General features: G+C 55.6%; 1 protein-coding gene across 1 annotated transcript in view; it reads left to right on the top strand.

Moving 5' to 3' along the window:
- LRIG1 (leucine rich repeats and immunoglobulin like domains 1) overlaps window positions 1-13,850 on the top strand; it is a 119,276-nt gene that overhangs the window by 84,068 nt on the left and 21,358 nt on the right. The window contains exons 7-10 of the mRNA XM_036868495.1: window positions 2,225-2,368; window positions 5,273-5,416; window positions 7,866-7,946; window positions 13,398-13,469. Of these exons, the coding sequence (XP_036724390.1) occupies window positions 2,225-2,368; window positions 5,273-5,416; window positions 7,866-7,946; window positions 13,398-13,469 (441 nt within the window). The remainder of the gene's footprint in view (window positions 1-2,224; window positions 2,369-5,272; window positions 5,417-7,865; window positions 7,947-13,397; window positions 13,470-13,850) is intronic.

Below are 13,850 nucleotides of genomic sequence, written 5' to 3'. Positions count from 1 at the left end.
GTGTTAACACCTTTAAAGGTCAGAGCCTTGAGAATGGGCTACGCTGTATATTTCATGCTACAGGCAAGATTCTTAACTGGAAGCAAAAGCAATAGAAGGTGAAGGTTAAAGTGAAAGAAACATCTAACATGGAGTCAGATTTGTTCTTCCCTATTAGACCCCCACCCTGCCGCCTTGGCGGACAGTGGGCTCCCTTCCCACATCCTCTCCTGTCTCCCACACGCCACAGGAAGTTCCCTCTCTCCTCACTTTGGGTTTGACCATCTTTCTTGATGTGCAGGTGGGCCAAAAATGTATAGTTCATCCTGAGAGATTTATTTATGTTCTGTGAACTAATCAAGCCACTCGCTGCAGATGTTCCACTTTTATCGAGGGAGCACTCGCTCCAGCCAGATGTGGACAATCACGGGGCTTGCCTGCCTGTGGAGGGATGGAAAAGCATCTGGAGAAGGGCAGACGAGGCAGTTACCAAGCTTCAGTTTTTCAACATTTACATGTATTTATTTTTAATCAAAAGAAACGTATACTCATAGCTGAGCAAAATCAAATTGTAAAGAAAAGTAGTTGTTGCCCCCCACCAACCCCAGCTGCCATTCTTTCCCCCAGTTCCACCCCCATGAGGCAGGCAGTCACTTCCAATCATTCTCCTTTTGGGGTTTTCTATTTGTAGTTTTGCTGGTGGTTACTTCCAAGTTAATACGCTTATACCACTATCTTGATGTGTCGCCGTGAGATTTCTTGCTTTATGGTCAATGATTTAACTTGCTCAGGACACCCCCATGCCCTTCCAATCTCTACACGTTACATCACTCCATTTATGCCTTTTATCAGTTACCTTTGCAACTGATACAGAAAAGAAAAACTCCAGGTCCAGTTCCGTTATCAGGAATCCGTCCTCATTATCAGGAGAATCTCTCGATATGCACACCATCACATACACACACACACACGCACGCGCGCGCGCACACACGCACGCGCGCACGCACACACACACACTTTGTAAAATGACATCCTTAGCAATGCTGTTTTGCTTCTCCCTCTCTTTGTTGTTCACCTTCGCGTGGCTCTGCCTCTGTTTTTACATAGTCGAGGACCCTTTTCCTTGACATTCTTAAAACTGTCATTTTGGACTTTGGAACCCAGGTGGTCGTGAGCTGGGAGGGCCGGGAGTCAGAATTCTCAGAACAACATGGAGTCCTTAGCATGTGACATTTGGGTTTTACGTTGAACAAATTCATACCAATTGGGGGGTGAAGAAGGAGTTGCCTTAGAGGTTATTTATAAATTAAGGGCTGGCCTTTTGAGCAGAGGCAGACAAAGGACGATGGATAAAAGTGAAACCTGGTTGCCTGAAGCCCTTGTACTACTGAGCATGGAGCAGCATTTGAAGTAGTAGCTGCTGTTCAAGAGGCCAGTCCTGTGGCGCGGAGTTGTCTGTGGCCGGGCTGTGCGGCGTCGGGAAGCAGGATGGTAGAAACGTCCCTGCTTAATTTAGCAGGAGCTCAGTTCTCAGCACGATGCTGAGTTGCTGACCTGCGTTCCCTTCCTTCTCAGCACGGCCCTATGGAGTCGATACTTCTCGGGTATCTCCACTTTATGGTTGTTCAGGCTCCTTCAGTCAGCCAGGTGGCAAAATTGAGAATTAAATCCCAGTAGTTTGACCCCAGAGCTCAAACCGTGTTTCTTGGTGAGTGGTCCAGAGCCCAGGCTTGGTTAGCGAGGCCCGGGTTTGAATTCTGGCCCCTCACTACTGGCTGAGCTGGGAATGAGCGTTAGACAGGTTACCTAGCTTCTCCCGGCCTCAGTCTCCTCATCTGCAAGATGGGGTTGATGATGAGCGCTTCCTCCTCATCTCTCTCCTGTCTCTTCCTGGAGGGGGCTTTGCCTTCTGCTCGGAGCTCCTCTGCCCGTGTGAGTGCTGGTTCGCTTGTACTCGGCTGATAAGGTTGCTTCTAGGAGCTTCCCCTTGGCCTCTGAGCTCTCTCAGTCGGCCTGGGTCCTCACCACCATCTGCATTGCTTTGCCTGTCTTCTCCTGCCCCCCAGACAGGTGTGCACACACACGTACACACACACGTAGGTGCACACACCCCCCTTACCAGTCTCTCCAGCAGTGCTGTCGGATCCTGGCTGATGCCGGGGAGCCACCCCTTCGCCGTGGGTTGGGTGGGTGCGTGAGCCCCCGGGGGTCCACGCTCACCCCACGCACGTGGCCGTCATTGCAGGCACCTGGAGTACAACAGCCTGGCGGAGGTGAACAGCGGCTCACTGTACGGCCTCACGGCCCTGCACCAGCTCCACCTCGGCAACAACTCCATCTCCCGGATCCACCGCGACGGCTGGAGCTTCTGCCAGAAGCTGCACGAGCTGTGAGTGTCCCATTCTGGCTCCGCAAGTGTTTTGTGGACACGGCCCGGAGGTGACTCCTCAAGAGCCCGGGGAGCTCTAGGCCGCGCATCCCACGGCACGGCGGGCTTGGGGGTTCGGGGGCCTGTTGCGGAGGGAGGAAAGAGCCCCCAGCAGGCAGACCCGGAGCGGGACCCCGAGGCCCCGCGGATCGCAGTCACTGGGGCCTGACTCCCAGCTCATCTCTGTTCTTCGCCCCACTTCACATTAGCAGGGGCTGCTGTCGAAGGGTGGCTGTTCTGAGAGCCTCTGTCTACGAACGGCTACACCACGTAACACGTGCTTCTCTCACGAGAGGGGCTCCGGGCAGACCTCGGCGATACTGCATGTTCGGTTCCAGACCACCTCAGTAAAGCAAGTCACACACTTTTTGGCTTCCCAGTGCATAGAAAAGTGTCTTTATGCTATACTGTAGTCTGTTAAGTGTGCAGCAGCATTATGTCTTAAAAAATGATGTACAGATCTTAATTAAAAAATACTTCACTGCTAGAAAATGCTATCCATCATCTGACTACACAGGGTTGCCAAAACCTTCAATTTGTTAAAAAAAAAAAAAAAAGCAATATCTACAAAGCACAATATAGCAAAGCACACTAAAACGAGGTGTGCCCGTATTGGGGCTCAAACACAGAAAGGACAGTGAACCCGAGAGACGGCGACACACTGACCGTGGGAGAGTTTCTACGTGCATGTAGTTTCTGTCATGTGGTTTCTGTCGTCCTTCCCCTGACAAGTGGCCCAGGCACCTGGCTCCTTCCGCTCCCCAGCTTTGGGGCCCTTGGCCTGGTAGCGAGGCTCCCGCGCTGACGGGAATGTGTGCTTATACTTCACGTAAAGAGATTTCCCCCACGGGGCTCCAGGCTGGGACTGGGATCCCCTGAGCTGGCACCCAGGGTCCCTGACACCCGCAGTGACAGGCTCTCTCCTGGGTGGGGAGGAGCTGGGGCCTGGGCTATCCTGCCATGTCCTGGTGGGTCGTTGATCATGAAAGCAGCATTTCCTGGGACTTGGTGGACACAGTCATGTCCCTTTGTTTTAATCCCATGTCTAGAAGATTGGGGTTTTTGGAGGAAAAAAAGTACCTCCTCGACATGGTTTTCATCTCAATTTAATATGTTCAAGGTTGTTCAATTCTGGTGTAGTCCAATATGTTTCTTTATTTTTTTTTAAGAGAGTTTGGGTGGGTTTTCTTTTTTCTAGGCTTGACTGTAGGAGGAAACTCACCCACTGAAGTGAATGATCACAAGTGCCAAGCCTGTCTTTCTTGTCTGTCTCTTGCCTTCAGCAGGCAAACTTAAGGGGATGTTTAAACCTAGTGCTGAGTCTTGCAGCTAGTGTTTTTATCTATTTGCCCACATTTTCCCCCTCCCCCAGCCCCCTTCCTCCTTCCCCCACCCTCCCTTCCCCACCCACCCCACTCTGACCTGGAGTTTATATTTCAGTGAGTCCATCATTACCTAATGCAAAAATCAATAGTCGCACCTCTTTCCAGTGGCTGGCTTTCCTTGGAGGGAGAGAGAGAGAGAGAGGGAGAGTGTGTGTGTGTGCGTGTGTGTGTGTGTGTGTGCGCTAACCCTTTGGGTTTAGCCTCCTGACCCTTGCAGGCAGTGCACCTGCACGGTATTCTCACGTGGAATGGGATGGCTTCTGAAAGACTCTTCCCTCAGGCCCTGACCCTGCTAGGGCACTCCCAGGACCCATGGTTTTCCGCTGTCAGGCCTGGGAGCCACAGGGAAGCAGGAGAGGTCTTCTCAGCCCCCGGAGCCCCTGTACTTGCAGAGGGTGTGTGCGCCCTGGTGCTGAGGCAGCGGTGAGGGGCACACTCCCTGTGCCCCCCTCCGGCTGCCTTCTGTGCCCTTCCAAAGGGGCAGAGAAGGTCACGGGAGTGTCCCCTGACCAGCCTAGCATTTTGCCCGACACCCAGGTAACCTTGGAGCCAGATTTAGAGTTGCTCTCCACGTGTGTGTCCCGCCCCTCCTTTCAACTAAATTCTTTAATTGCAGGTGAGGATGTAATTTTGATCTCCTGCCAGGTCTCTGCAACTGACAGGCACTATGACTTATTTTTCCAGGAGAGAAAAACTGTCACTCCCTGCTACCTTTAAAAACTTGCTAATCTTCTCCGAATTTATTTTCCTTCCTCCTGCCCCAGCCCAGAGATTCCATTTTTTGAGGATAGATGACTAATATGCTTAAGTACCCAACCCAGGGCTATGTCAGAGATGCAGAGACTGTGCTGGGAGGAAAGAAAGATTGATTCAGATGCTCAGGGAAGGTGTGTGACTGGGGATGTGTTCCTTACCTGCTTACGGTAGGGGGATCACGCTAAGAGGCTGGCTTGGGTGAGGGCAAGGTAGCCCGGATGGGAGACTCTGGTCCCCCGGGTGCTGCCCAGGTGAGGCCTGCAGTTCAGTGAGGAAGGCTTGTTCCAAGCAGTGGCTGGTGGTGCCCTCTGCTGGCCAATGTTGGCAGGCTGTCCGGCTCCCTTGCTCACTATGAGAACCCGCTGGCGTCCTGTCCAGAGTCTCAGGCCACAGCCGTGAGAGATCTGTCATGGCCTGAATCAGGACCAGCCACGGACACCAGGTGCACGCAGGGGTTGGAGCCTTGTGGTTCTTTGTCGTACGACCCTGTGCTGTGTAGTGCTCACAGTTTACAGACCTCCTTCCAGGAGTCCAATGTGTGGGTATCAAGCCCTGGTGGGTTTCTAGCTGTGAGACCGTTTTGCCCTCGGGATCCTTGTGGGCGTATCCCTTCCCACTGGGACCTAGGTGGCTGGCCGACCATGGCTGTACGTTCGGGAGAGGAGAGGGAGGGCGATGCCGTGCAACCTGACTGTGATGTTTGCTTTCCCCTCCCCTTCCTCAGGATTCTGTCCTTCAATAATCTGACCCGGCTGGACGAGGAGAGCCTGGCTGACCTGAGTAGCCTGAGCATCCTACGCCTCAGCCACAATTCCATCAGTCACATTGCGGAAGGCGCCTTCCGGGGACTCAAAAGCCTGCGTGTCTTGTACGTCTTTCCCCGTTGGGTTGGTGGGAGAGCAGAATAGAGCACACCAGCTGCTTCGCTGCATTCCCTTCTCATTGGTCTCGAGTCAGAATTAGATACAAAGCTGAGCTGTGATGTGTGCCAGAGTCTCAAAGTTTCACGTGATAAATCGAAAAAGAGCCAGTTGAGCAGAAAAGTGTTCCTCCTTCCCCCCGGCGTGGTGCCTAGAGTGATGACGACTCAAAGAAAACTGTCATCAGCACGCACCGGTTCCTGCAGTGCGCTTGGCGGGACGTGGCGTCCGGCTGTGGGAAAGGTTCCCCAGGCTGCGCGCTGCCACCCCCAGATAGCAGCCCTGGGGCCGTCTTTCCCTTCCTGAGCCTTCCCGCTGACTTCCATGTTTCAGTCCTGAGGATTTTTATCTGAGCCAGGGCAATCCTGAGGCTCATGTCTTGGGCTCGCATCTCAACTTCTTCAGCATATAGCCTGCATCCAGGACGCCCGTTTCCAGAAGAGGTGATGAGGGAATCCTGTGTCTCTCCCGGGGCCTTTTTAGGGTCATTTAACACAATGGAGATGACCATGTCATTTCCCTCTAAGTTCCCCGTGAGGTGGAGGGAGTTGCCAGAAGTTGCTGCAGGGTGCTTTTCTGGGACTTAAAATTTTCTGGGCTTTTCTGGGCTTTCGAGAACTTCCAGGCAACAGAACAACCAGCCATAAAGGGGGGGGTGGGGTGGGAGCGGCGTCTGGATTTCAACAGGCAGTGGCCGTGGGGTCTGAGGCCTCCCTCCCAGCTGTGCCCCCTGCAGAAAGAGCGGCCTATTCCGGCATGACGGGGAGGAAGGCCTTTGCACTTGCGCTTGGCAGAGACGGCAGAGAAGGCTTTCGTGCCAGGCCGTCGTGGAGGAGTGAGAAAGAGCCCGGACGCCAGGCTGTTCAAGCCGAGGTCAGCCTCGGAGCCATGGCAGTGCTGAATGACAAGGCCGGGACGTTCAGACTGAGGAGGCCAGAGAAATGAGAAAAACTTTGGCAGCCGGGGCTCGGAGCAGGGAGGCAGGCACACAGAGCAGCAGCCCCGGGTCCCGGGTGTTTCAGGACCAAGATAGTGGGAGGAACCTGATGAAAGGGGGAGGCCCTTCCAGCCTCAGGATCTCGGCTCTGAGCTTCCGGTTGTAAAGTGAAGGTCAGGAGGTGCATTTCACTCCAAGGTCCGAGCTCCCCTCCCCGCGGGCGCTCACGGGAGCCGAGCAGCACCCTTTCTGGCCCTGGCCCGCGTCTGCTGGGGCTCGGGAGGGGGAGGTGTGGCCGGCCTCGTGGAAAGTTGGGGAGGGCCAACCCAGGGCAGCACGGGGGCCTGGTCGCCAGGTGGGGTGTCTTGCCCGGTGTGGTGACCTGCCCTTGGAAGCTGGGGGAGGAAGCTGAGTCATTGGCCTTGTGATTTGCGTTGCTGGCGGAGACTGGGCCGAAAAGTTGGCCTCGTCCTCTGGTCTTGGCAATTGGGTCACAAGTCTGACTCAGCACCCAGATGTCGTCCCTGGCTGGGAGTCAGCACCTGTGCAGGCCCTGGGGGGAGACAGGGGCTCTGGGCGCCAAACCCACTGGGGAGGGCCCGGTGCCGGGGCCTCTTTCTTCCCTGTCCTTTCCTCCATGTGCCTTCTGCAGTTTCTCGGTCAAGTCCGGGAAAGGGACCCTGGTTGGGGTGAAAGCAGATGGGAACCTTAGGGAACCTTTCGGACTCATTCTCAGAGCAGTGGCCAGAGGTCCGCTCTTTGGGGGCAGAATCCAAAGCAGGCTTTCCCCTGTGCCGTCTACACCCCTTCCCCTGGGGCCTGGCGTTTGCCCACTGGGGAGCAGCACATGCAGCTGCGAAGCTGCCACTCCAAGGCCTGTGTCAGCTTTGTGGGGAGGCTGAGAAAGGCAGTTCTCGTGGCAGGGTGGCTCAGTGGTCACGCCCCTAATCTTTTTTTTTTTTAATTTGTTTTATTTATTTATTTATTTATTATTTTTGGCTGCGTTGGGTCTTCGTTGCTGCACGCGGGCTTTCTCTAGTTGGGGCGAGCAGGGGCTACTCTTCGTTGTGGTGCGCGGGCTTCTCGTTGCAGTGGCTTCTCTTGTTGCAGAGCACGGGCTCTAGGTGCGCGGGCTTCAGTAGTTGTGGCACGTGGTCTCAGTAGTTGTGGCTCACGGGCTCTAGAGCGTAGGTTCAGTAGCTGCGGCGCACGGCCTTAGTTGCTCCGTGGCATGTGGGATCTTCCCGGACCAGGGCTCGTACCCGTGTCCCCTGTATAGGTAGGCGGACTCTCAACCACTGCGCCACCAGGGAAGCCCACGCCTCTAATCTTAACTGGATGTTCCGTTTGGGCACCTAGAACTCACCGAGATGTTTCGAGCTTCAAAGTGGCAGAATGGGTGTGAGTCTCTCTTCCTGCCACAGACTGAATGGTGAGCTTTCTGTCTGTCTCCTCCCCAGGGACCTGGACCACAACGAGATTTCGGGGACAATCGAGGACACCAGTGGTGCTTTCACAGGGCTTGACAGCCTCAGCAAGCTGTGAGTATCTGGGCGTTGGAAGATCCGTGGGGCTGGTGCATGGAGACTGCTCCACGGGCCCCTACACCCTTTGTTCTGCGCCCGCCCCTGGGAGCGTTGGTACATTTATTCTCTTTTGTTTGGGAAGGAAAGTCTGAATAGGGGGGCAGAAGACATCCCACCTTCTCCCTGACCCGCCACCTCATCGCTGCCCTGGGTGTTGGTTTCTTTGGGGCTAGAGAGCTGGTGTTTGGAGGCCCGTTGGGTCTTTTCTCCCGTTCAATTCTTGACTGATGTGAGAACAGCCAACTTTTTTGTTGTTCTTTGCTCAAAGGAGTCTTCCCCTCTTACTGAATTTCTAGAAATTCTAAACGTCTAAAGCTAAGTAACTCTCGATGGTTTTGAGTCTTCGGGCAGTCTTTTTGTTGTCAATCATAATCTTAAACGGAAACAATCATTACCATACAGTAGCTGTTTTTTATTCAAGGTTTCCGATGTTTGGGGTTTGTTTTTCTAAGCTCCTAGAATTTGTGAGGCGTGTGTGTGTGTGTGTGTCACGTCTGACTGTCTCAGGAGGCCGGGCTGTGTTACGCATCCTTTCTGCTGTAGTTGAGAAAACAGAGGGGAAGGGATTTTGCCCAAGATCACACAGCCGGTGGGCGGCAGGGCTGGGACTCGCCTGTGTGGCCCCGAAGCCTTGTGCCTCCCCTCGTCCTACCCTCTTTCTGCATCTCCCCAGCACTCTCTACAGATGCCTCCCAAGGAACATATAGGCATGGGGCTGGGAGCTATTATCACTGTTCACTAGCTGCTGGGGGGGAGGGTTTGGAGGAGGACAAGACAGAAGACGGTCCCCGCTCCGTCTCCCCCAGCCTGTTGTGGTGACGGTGAGCCGAGCAGAGCACGAGGGTAAAGTAAATATTTTGAAAGCAGCAGTGGAGGGCGAGGCTCCGGGAAAGCCTGTGGTGGGAGGGTCTTTCTGTAGAGTTAACGTTTCTAATTTGTTTTGAAAAGTGGGGTTTTTCACGCTTTTGATAGTCTGGGAGTTGTAAGTGTCAGCTGTTTTGGCTCTCTGAGGATTCGTTCTCTTCTTGAGGCTCCTGCGTTCTGATAGTGGGTCACAAATGCCTGTCAGCCTTCTTTTTCTCCCCTAAAAAAATGCTCCTTTCTCCCCCACCTCCTGGGTCCTTTACCCAGCAGGCTTGGGAAGAGCCAGGACAGCACGACGGGATGGGACAGAGGCCTGTCACTGACCAGAGGAGCCCCAAGCTCGGGATGCAGCTGCGGGGATGGCGGGGCCGGGGTGCTGGGCACCTGAGCAGCCATTGAACACAAGCCTTCTCTGCGGGGCCTGTCCCTGCGGTGGAACCTGGAGCCTGTTCTTGGGTGTCACGGCTTCCAGGAGGCTCTTCCCTGCCAGCTGGGGGCGGTGACCCTTGAGGGCACTAGGGCTTCCAGTTCTGCAAAAGCTCTCCGCTGTCCGTAGCCTAGAGCCGCCTTCCTAATCGCCTGCTGTCTGTTCCCCAGCATGTTCTCCTACTTTGACCCACTGGACTAGGGTGACAGTCCTGTGTAAAGTCCCAAGAAGGCAGCACGAGTGCCCGTAACCCTCGCTTGCACTGAGCTGCTTGACGTGGGTGTTTGGAAGCAGTGGGTTAACGGTGACCTGTAAAATACAGTGTCCAGTCTCCTCCCACCCAGCCCCACTCATCAGGATCTTGGGCCTGGAGGCTCTTGTATCCTTTTCCAAAAAAAAAACGGAGAGATGCACACAACTGGGGGAAATCGGGACCATAACAATAGTTCCTTAATATGATTAAATATATGCGGTCATTTACTTAGGTGGCATGGTATTGTGGTTATATTGCAAAAGATAAAAAAAAAGAATCCTCTTCTTGGATAAAAAAAGAAAACTATGTGATAGATATTCCCAGTGGTCCAGCCGGGGTTGGGAATGAGGAGTGGGCAGAGATGAAACAGGATTGGCACCATCAGATGATGGTCGTAGCTGTGTGGCGGGCACATGGGGCTCACGACACCCTCCCGTCTGCCTACGAGGGTGTGTGAAATCTTCCGCTTTAAAAAGGGGAAAAGGAAGGCCCGCGCTTTCCTGTGATCCAGGTGCACAGCTCTGGTTAGAAAGCACTGTGAGCGCGCCACAGAGACCCTTCCTGCCTCGTGGGGTGTGCCGGGCCCTTGGGGACGCCGGGCTTCTGGTTCTGCATAAACCAGCCTGTGTGCAGCCTGGAGCCGCCTTCCTAACTGCTAACGGTGTTGAGTCAACGTTTGTTGAATGAAGCGGGGAGGAACCCGTGCTGCTTTGGTCTCCCCAGAGCAATGCCTGACGCTCTGCGGCGTGGCCGTGGCACCAAGAGGCCCTGTTGGAGCGGCCTGGTGGTGAGTCTGTTGGACCCATTAGAAATGGGGGGGCTCACGCCAGCCGAGGAGGGCTGTCCCTCTAGAGCCGCCGGCGGGCCCGGCCGTGGAAGCAGCTGAGGGGCGGAGGTCAGAGACCTCCCTCAGAAGGGAAGGTGGACACGCTGGCCGGCCTGCACTCCCTTAGCTGAGGACCCGGGGTCCTCCCTGCCGTGCCCGAGGCCAGCGCGAAACTAAAACGTCTTCCAGGAAAGGAACAAGTGAACAGCAGAGCCATAAAAGGCTTCCGTCTGTGAAGCCTGCCCTGCCCTTCATTTTTCCAGCTGCTGAACACAGCCATTTGGGATGGTTCCTCAATCCTGAGCTTCCTGGCAGGGCGTTATTACACTCACCCACCCGACGTCCCTCCTTCCAGAATGTTTATGGAACACCTGCTGGGAGCCCGCCGAGCTCATAGCACGTGAGGAGGGGAGGCAGGGTCTCTGGAGCACAGGTCAGCCGCAGAGGGGAGGGTTCGGTCACTTGCGGACGACGAGGAGGCAGGTGCCGCCCCGTGGTTCCAGCTCTCTCCAGGGCATTCCTGGGGGCAGGGGGCCGAGTGCCACAGCAGTAGCCTCTGCCCTTCAACCTTCCTGGGGTGAAGGCGGCAAGAGCCGGAAGGCCCTTGGCTGGGTTGGCAGGGATGGGGAGAGGGTTTGATAGGTGATCCCCAGGGTCACTGCCTGCTCCAGGTCGGTGGCGTGGGGGACATGGGGCCGGCTCTGCCTTCCGGGCAGCCGTCGATCGGGCGCGCCACGTCTCCGCTGCCCCCCAGCACGTGGCACAGAGGCACGGGGACACGCCTGGCCCACAGCCCCAGCTCTCCTGTCCGCACACAGCGGCCTTTCACCGGAACCACAGCCTGCTAGCCGAGCCCCGGCCCCGACCCGCAGACGCCTGCTGGGGAATGTGAGGACCTACTGTAGTCCACCAACAGGCTGATGAGCCCCTGAATAATCGAGCATTTGAGAGTTTGTTTTATTGCTGTTGTCGCCGTTAGAAGTAACAGCCTGCCCTCATGGTAGGAGAGGCCAACGTGACTAATATTTAACGGATGAGAGAAAGCACAGCTTTTTTTCCTGGATCTCGTTTACGGAAGATTTCACTGAACAGTTCAATACCTTTTCCTAGGACCTGGAGCCCGCCGCGGCTGGGCCTGGGGGGTCTGAGTGAGCGAGAGGCTGGCAGTGCTCTCAGAAGCGCCGGGCTTCGGTGCCCTGCGGGCTGTTGCTGGCTGGACCCGCTCTGCGGTGCAGTCGTGGAAACGCTTTCAGCATGAGGTTGCTCTCACACCCGTGCAGACTGCCGCCCAGAGAAGGAGAAGGCAAAGGGGTCTCTGGCCGTGGTGCTCCTTGACCCTCCGGAGGCAGGGCACAGAGCTGCTCTGTCTGAGGGCCGAGCCCAGAGTTGCCAGGGCGGCTGCGTCCGCAGAGGACCCGGGGGGGGCGACAGCCCCGTGGTCCAGCTGCCTCCCGAGTCCCCTGGCGAGGGCTGGGTTCTCTGTGTGTGTGATCCCATCTCCCGGAGGCAGCCTCCTGGTCCTTGTCTGCCGGGCCCCAGGAGCCTTTGGCACTTGGGTGGAAGCCCGGGGCCTGCGTGGCAGGCAGTGCCAGGCTGTCCTGCCATCTTTGGTTTTCTTCAAGGCTCGCATTTCTTTTCTTTCCTCTTTTCAGGGAGGGCTGTGTGCTTGCTGTTTTCCCTTGTGGGTCCCATCTTAACGAAGGTCTGAAAGACAGATCTGGTCTTTAGTCGAGATCTTTCCCCTGATTCTCCGTGGGTTCTAGACAAGGAATTCCCCCCCCTGGTGAGGGGCTGAGCCGGCCTGCCTTTCTCTAAGGCTTTCTCCTGACCACCTGCCCTTGGTGCCTAGGAGTCCCTGTCCCACACCTGCGGTTCTGAGACCTCCCAGGAGCTGGCTCCCAGCAGCCCATGTCCTTCTTAACCTACCCTTTGGGGAGTCCCGGTGGACACCACAGTCAAAGAGCCCCGTACTTGTCAGCACTACCTCAGGTGTTCGCTGGCAGAATTTCCTGAGCCAGCAGCAGTTAGAGGAAACGCCTTGGTGGGCTCTCATCAGAGCATCTGATAACGAGGAGGGAAGACTGGAACCTTGATGCTTTTCATTCCCAATGTCCAGCCACTCTAGGTGCCAGCCCTACCCTAAGTCCAGACGCAGACTTCCCTTTGGATGACACAGCCCGTGGAAGAAGCATCCATTTCTTCCACGTGTACTGCCGGGGCCAGACTTGGGTTTCTGAGAAAGCTCTCGACAGTCACTGCTGAGACTGTGACTGGGTTCTCTGGCAGCGAGACCCCCTCTCATGGGTAGATGGTCCAGGTACAGGCGTTGGATAGCCTTGGGGGCTGACCGTTGAGGGCCTGTCTATCTAGGATTTAGTAACCTCGGGCCGTTGGCATCATTTACAACCCGGGCTCTTGCTGAAGAGCCGAGGGGCCTTCTCGCAGGCAGGGGTGCAGCCCACTATGGCCGCGTCCTGGCTGCCAGCGTGTGCCCCAGAGCTGGGGGGGCCGTCTCAATAGGTACCCACTGTCCTGTCCTCCTCCTGCCTGCTCTGGGAACCTTTATCCCCAGAAGGCAGTTTTCAGAAGTGGGTGGTAGTTTTTAATTCCAAGAATTTTCCTCCTGACTCTGCTTCCTCTCGCTGGAGCAGTGATGAGTTCTCTCTCCCCTGTGGGACTGTGGCTGCACTCCCCCCAGGGTGGTCCTTAGAGAGAGAGAGAGAGAGCCCGGGCTGGACAAGGTGATTTCCACTTAACACTGCAAGGGGCCTTTTTGGCGAGACAGTGCATGCAATTCCTACCTGTCATCACTGTTAAATTCTAATAAAGATAAAAGTATTTCATTTCGGAAGGGGGAGGGCCCGCATACCTCAGATGCATAATCTCGGCACAGGTCAGATTTCCACCTGCCTCTCCCTGGACAGACTTATCAGATAGCACCACCCTAATTGTGTGTTCTCTTTCTCCCCACCCTCCCTTGTTGCTCTCCCTCCCGCTCCCACCCCACCTCTGTTTCTGGATGTTTGGAAACTGCAGAACTCTGTCAGGAAACAAGATCAAGTCCGTGGCTAAGAGAGCGTTCTCGGGGCTGGAAGGTCTGGAGCACCTGTGAGTACCTTCCCTGACGCACAGGCCTGCCAAGCGCGGCTGCCGGGGAAGTCTGCGAGCAATTGAAGAGCATCTTTGTAAACCGAGAAACAGGCTATTTGGAAACGCCAGCTGCTTCCTTCTCATTATAAGTCAGCTTCAACTTTGGCCTTCGTTTTGCCTATGCCAGAAACGGTTACGGAACGTATGGCCACTCGGTGTTCAGATAAATACCGTCCTCCTGCCTGGCCTCCCCATTGCCTGGGCCTGCTCGGGCCCTGGGCTCCCTTCCACTTCCACCAGGACCCTTTATACTGCTAAAGCAGCGCAGCAGTGCTGAGTACACGTTGGGTTTAACTGGGAAGTTCCTCCTGGTGTGTTCGCCTCTGAGAGCCCGGGAGG

Source organism: Balaenoptera musculus, chromosome 11 (assembly GCF_009873245.2).
Source record: "Balaenoptera musculus isolate JJ_BM4_2016_0621 chromosome 11, mBalMus1.pri.v3, whole genome shotgun sequence".
NCBI classification, from domain to species: Eukaryota; Metazoa; Chordata; class Mammalia; order Artiodactyla; family Balaenopteridae; genus Balaenoptera; species Balaenoptera musculus.
The sequence above is the reverse complement of the archived record's forward strand: the minus strand, read 5'-3'. Positions and strand labels throughout refer to the sequence as shown.